A 6,340-nucleotide genomic window follows, 5' to 3' on the forward strand; every position below is an offset into this window, starting at 1 on the left:
AGCTCGACTAGATTCATAACATCACCTAGGTGGTCATCTCTGAGGTGTTTGGGTCAGGACCGAGCACCAGTACACCCATCGTCCAGCTGGCGGAGGTCTCGAATGAAGTTTGAGCGCTCATCTCCAATGGCATGTTCTACAAGACGTCAGGGGTGCTGACCTTAGTGGCGACCCACCACCTTGATCTAGATTTCGCCACCATCTATAGAGGGTACACCAATGGGTGGAGCGCAGATGAAATCCATGCGCTGGGGGAGAGCTTGGTGCCATATGCACAGATGGTTGCTGAGCAGGTCTCCGCACAGTGGGTGATGGAGGCTCGCCATTCGAGCTTGGCTGAAGATGTGCGCCGGGAAGATGTCGTCCAGCCTATGGAAGGAGTGGAGACCGGGTCGAAAGCGAGCATCATCCTACCTCCGACCGAGCCAAATGTTGTCCTGACTGGAAGTGAGCTGCCTTCATCCTCGTCGATCGTCCTGTTAGCTGATGCCACCGGGGGGCCATAGTAGAGTTTAAAGTAGAAATAGTCAGTACTTGTAAACGACAAGTTCGCAGGGGATCCCTATGTGAACAGTTTTACATTCGTGAATATTTATATTTTGTTTTGTGATGGAATCACTTGTAAGGGGGAGCTTGTCCCATCCGCCCTTGTTTTTACCCTAGTGTAGCTTTGTTTCTTGTCCTTTGTTTTTCACACCTGCCTGCTGACCCGTTGAAAGCTCTAGTTTGGTTTTGGTGAATTAATGAAACCCTAAGTGCTAACCTAGTTTATCAAAGTGATTATGAGATAGGTAGCACTACTCCAAGTAGTGAAGCAAATGAAGATCTTGACATGATGATGGTGTTGCCATGGTGATGATCAAGTGCTTGGACTTGGAAAAGAAGAAAGAAAAACAAAAGGCTTAAGGCAAAGGTATGAATGGTAGGAGCCATTTTGTTTCGGTGATCAAGACACTTAGTGTCAGGGACCTAATACCGGGGTACCCCAGAAGGTGGAACCAATAACCATTGAATGTTAAAAACTTCTGGACGCATAAGGGCGTTGTTTCATCCCTTATTCGAATGACAGGAGTTTGATTCCACCTCTCCCAATGCCTTTTGAGATAGCTCTGCCTCGCCCGAGGGCTCTGGGTTAGTCTCCGTCTCGCCCGATGCCTTTGGGGCAGGCTTGGTCTCGCCTGAGGGCCGAGGGATAGACTCCGCCTCACCCGATGCCTTTTGAGGATAGCTCTACCTCGCTTGAGGGCTCAGGACTAGTCTCCATCTCGCCCGACGCCTTTTTGGCGGGTTCAGTCTCACCCGAGGGCTGAAGGATTGATTCTGCCTCGCCCGACCTCGGAGGGGCAGGGTCGGTCTCACCCAAGAGATAGGGATTGGTCTCCGTTTAGCCCAACGGCAAGGAACGAGCCTCGCCCTGCTTGATATCTAATACTGGTTTCATCTTGCCTAACAACTTCTCCCCATTCCCTCAAGATGATGGGTACAGGGCAAGATAAGACGTTCGGGTCAACCATGGCTCCAAGGACCATACCCTGTGCCTTGGTAGGAAAAGTGCTGCCAGGGAATGATGGGACGTGTGCTTTAGACCCTTTTGGGTGCCACAGAGCCCGAAAGGTATTACAGGTGTGAACTCCTCGCCCTGTAGAGTTGTAGGCGCCGCCTTCAGCCTTGGGACACGGAACTCGACAAAGATATACGACAACCGCTACACTCCAGAAAAGGATTTGCCATATCCATGAACGACGGATATTCCATCACCACGCCATGGACCCGAGGGAGCAGCGCCCGCTTCCCAACCCCTCAGGTCCACCAAGTCAGAAGACCTTGACCACGGTGTTACTCCGGACCCCGACCCCTCGTCCCTCCAACAAAGACTCACAGGAACCAGAAGGCGTGCGGAGCAAGGCTGGGAAAGGCTAATAAGTCAAAACCACTATACTACAACCCATACCCTACGCAGGGCAGCATTCTGTAAGCAACCTGACATTCTACAGAGACATCGACAGTGTTGTAGGCGCTTATCTTCCTTCGTACTCATCAGAATGAAGAACCAGGCCAGGTCAATGTGAGCCACAAGACTAAGTAGAGTACGCATCCTAAAGCCCTCACCCTTGTAAAAGCCAGCCCCTTCCTCTATAAAAGGGGATGCGCTTCCTCCATCAAAGGGACGGACTTTTGACCGAACAATACAAGACACACACACACAGTCAAGCTGCTACCAAGCTCTTGACCTCCTTTCAACCCTTCCATCAGAGACTTGGGACTAGTCCCTCTCTCGATCATTTGTACCCCCTATTATAAACCATTCATGGTGCTAATAACATGAGCTGCAACAAACTGGATGTAGGGACATTCGGCCCGAACCAGTATAAATCTTGTGTCCCTTAGCGCACCATCCGAGCCTAACGCGCATTACTATAAATTTACTTGCCGGTGTATGTACGAAACACCGATAGTTGGCGTGCCAGGTAGGGGTGCTTGCGCATTCCAAATCAGGCCTCGGATGGCTACCCATGCAATCATCTAGGCCCCGAGCGCACACATGTGTTTCGGTGACCTAGATTTCATCATCACACTAGGAAGAGAGCTGGCACTGACTCACACAGCTGCCCCGTCTCTCCCTTCCATCAACCTTAGCCGTCTTAGGCTTGAGGGCCCGCCGGGCAACTCCCTTGGACCCTATTCATCAAGGGAGGCCTCTCACAATGCCACCCTATGTCTGGAAGGTCCCGTACGGAGCACCCTGACAGTGTTTCCATTTGGTCTCTGCAATGTTGTGGCGACCATTGGCCACCTTCTAGCACTACGTATGGTTCAGTCACCCACGGACATCGAGTTTGTGGGGGCGATTAAGAATGATATGAGACCCTCTACGGGCTCCTCAACGATGAGCCAGGATCGTTCTCCAGCTCAGATTCTAGTAGGGGGAGCCACCACCCTTCCCAGGAATGCTTCATGGCATAGACCCCCAAGGGTCACATCGAAAGTGCCTCTAGGGAAGAGGTCACCCCTACAAACAACCCTGATGGCAGATCCGGGGAAGAGACGACAGCCCCATCTCACCTAAGGATGGAGCAGCTGAGGGCCCGTCAGGAAGAGATCGATGAGGCCAGGCAAGGACTCGTCCGGGAGTACGCGGACATCAATCGTGAGATTGAACGTCGCAAAGACGAGGGGCACGCGTGCGCCATGGCCCGCACCATACACCAAAGGATCCTCACCGATGATGGGACCCTTCCTCACTTTGCTCGAGCCAGCCAAAACATTGCCGCAGCAACCGCCTTGCTGCATGGCCTTCTGGAGGCCACGATGTCCAAGGATCGCCGCACCCGCCGAGAAATTCGCACGTTGCTCGAGCGTGCGGTGACGCAGCAGTCGGAAAGTTCGTTGTCCCGACGACGCAAACCCGACACCAGCTAGCACACACCCTCAGTGCGTCCCAGCAAGGATGTGTCCATTCACCAAACACCGCCAGGCAGCAGGCAGCCCTCCACCATCCTAGTGCATAAATGCCTTGGCCATGACCACGACGTACGTAGCATCATCGACGCTCGCAAACGCGCCCATGGCGACCTAGGAGAGGTAGCATGCCGCGGCTACCATCCCCGACGTGGCGGACGCTACGACAACAACGAGGACCAAAGCCTGAGCCCCGACCTACCAAGCCCTCAGGCCTTCGGCCGACACATCCTCAACGCTGCGTTCCCCCTAAGGTATTGACCACCTACCAACATCCCTAAATATTCTGGCGAAACAAATCATAGGCTTTGGCTCGAAGACTATCGGCTTGCATGTCAGGCCAGTGGTGCAAGTGATGACGATTTCATTATTCACAATCTCCTACTGTTCTTGGCCGATTTGGCGCGAGCATGGCTGGAGCACCTACCATCCAATACCATTTACAGTTGGGTGGATCTAATGGAGATCTTCGTGGGCAACTTCCCGGGCATGTACAAAGGCCCTAGAAACCCATGGGACCTCAAGAACTACCGCCAGAAGGCCGATGAAACCCTTCGTGGGTACATCTAGCGCTTCTCTCGATAGTGCAATGAGCTCCCTAACGTCGCCGATGCCGACGTGATAGGAGCCTTTCTGTCTAGGACAACCTGTGAATCCCTAGTCCACAAGCTAGGACGTAGGGGGCCGTGGACTACCAAGGAACTCCTAGACATCGCCACCAGTCACGCCTCTAGAGAGGAGGCGGTCAGAGCCATCTTTGATCGCTCCGATGGAAAGATGAGGCGGGACAAGGATGCCGGCGAAGGCGCCTCCAACCGTCCCACCAAAAGGAAAAATAAGAAGCAATGGCGCGACAACTCGCTCGTGGCCGCTACCGACCGCAAAGGTGGTTGGAAGCCCATGGAGGGCACTCTGAACCACTTCGAGAAAATGCTCGAGGGGCCATGCCCAAACCACGCCTTCCTGGCCAAGCATCTATACAAGGATTATGGCCTCATGCGCAAATACTTGGCCAGGGGCCTTAACAAAGGGGAGCAGGGGAAGGAACCTGTTCCCACCACAGACGACGCAAAGGAGAAGGACGATGCCTTCCCAACGCCGACCGGTGCCCTCATGATCTTCGGAGGATCAATAGCATATGACTCCAAGCGTCGCCAGAAGGTCGCGCGCTATGAGGTCTACACGGTCGGACCAGTCACACCTACTTTCCTCTGATGGTCGGAATCCGCCATAACCTTTGACCGGACCGACCATCCGGATACCGTCCCACACCCAGGAAGGTACCCGCTTGTCATCAATCCGATCGTCGGTCCAAAGTGGCTCATGAAAGTACTAATGGATGGGGGCAGCGGCCTCAACATCATGTACGCCAAGACGCTCGACAAGATGGGCATCGTGCCTAGTAGGCAAGCCGTGCCACTAGGGTAGATAGACCTGCCCATCACTTTTGGGGATCGGTCCAATTACTAGACTGAAACCCTCACCTTCGATGTAGTGGGGTTCTCGGGGACTTTCCATGCCATCCTAGGATGACCATGCTACGTGAAGTTTATGGCCGTTCCCAATTATACGTACCTTAAGCTAAAGATGTCGGGCCCTTGCAGGGTCATCACCATCGGCACCTCCTTCCAGCGCGCTTACGAGTGCGAAGTCGAAAGCTGTAGACACGCATCTGCAGTCATCGCCTCCAAAGAGCTCGCCACCCTCAAGGAGGAGGTCATTGAAGGGGTGCCCGATGCGAAGAGGTCATCTGGATCGTTCGAATCAGTGGAAGGACCCAAGGAGGTCCTCCTGGACCCCAGCAACTCCGAGGGCAAAAAAGTCTGTATCGGGACTGCGCTCTCCTCCGAATAGGAAAGCGCGCTCATTGACTTCCTCCGCGATAACAAAGACATCTTTGCGTGGAAACCCTCGGACATGCCGGGCATCCCGAGGGAGGTCGCCGAGCATACCTTAAAAATTCACCCAGGCTCCAAGCCGATGAAGCAACGTCAGCACCGCTTCGACGAGGAGAAACGTAGGGCCATCGGTGAAGAGATAGCCAAACTACTGGCGGTAGGATTCATTAAGGAAGTATACCACCTAGAGTGGTTAGCAAATCCTGTTCTTGTGCGAAAAAGAGCGGGAAATGGAGAATATGTGTCGATTACACCGGCCTCAACAAAGTGTGTCCAAAGGATCCATTTCCTTTGCCACGAATTGACCAAATAGTCGATTCCACCTCAGGGTGCGAAACCCTCTGCTTCCTTGACGCATACTCTGGCTACCACCAAATTGCGATGAAAGAGTCTAACCAGCTCGTGACATCTTTTATCACCCCCTTCGGATCATTTTGCTACATTTCAATGCCATTCGGTCTGAAGAATGCTGGGGCAACGTATCAGCGCTGTATGCTTAATTGCTTCAGAGACCTCATTGGGCGAACCATTGAGGCCTATGTCGATGACATCGTAGTCAAATCCAAACGAGCTGACCACCATGTCGCCGACCTTGAGCAAACCTTTGCGAAACTCTAGGCAAACGACATCAAACTCAATCCCAAAAAATGTGTTTTCGGGGTCCCGAGGGGCATGCTGCTCGGCTTCATCGTCTCCGAGCATGGCATTGAAGCCAACCCAGAGAAAATATCAGCCATCACAAGGATGGGCCCAATCCAAAACATAAAGGGGGTTCAGCGGATCACAGGGTGCCTTACCGCCCTCAGCCGATTCATTTCACGCCTCGGCGAATGAGGACTCCCCCTTTATCGACTCCTGAAGAAATCTGACCGCTTCAAGTGGACAGCCAAGGCTCAGGAGGCGCTTGACATGGTTAAGCGATTTTTAACTAAACCTCTGGTCCTAGTGCCTCCATGCAATGGAGAATCCCTCCTACTGTATAT

The 6,340-nt window shown here is 53.1% G+C and overlaps 1 protein-coding gene across 1 annotated transcript; it reads left to right on the forward strand.

The window, feature by feature from the left end:
• Positions 1-4,794: 4,794 nt before the first annotated feature.
• LOC136544340 (uncharacterized) lies at positions 4,795-5,313 on the forward strand. Its single transcript, XM_066536539.1, has 2 exons — positions 4,795-4,883; positions 5,064-5,313. Exons 1-2 carry the CDS (start codon positions 4,795-4,797, stop codon positions 5,311-5,313), a joined length of 339 nt encoding a protein of 112 aa, XP_066392636.1.
• Positions 5,314-6,340: the final 1,027 nt, after the last annotated feature.

This window comes from Miscanthus floridulus, chromosome 3 (assembly GCF_019320115.1).
Source record: "Miscanthus floridulus cultivar M001 chromosome 3, ASM1932011v1, whole genome shotgun sequence".
NCBI lineage: Eukaryota > Viridiplantae > Streptophyta > Magnoliopsida > Poales > Poaceae > Miscanthus > Miscanthus floridulus.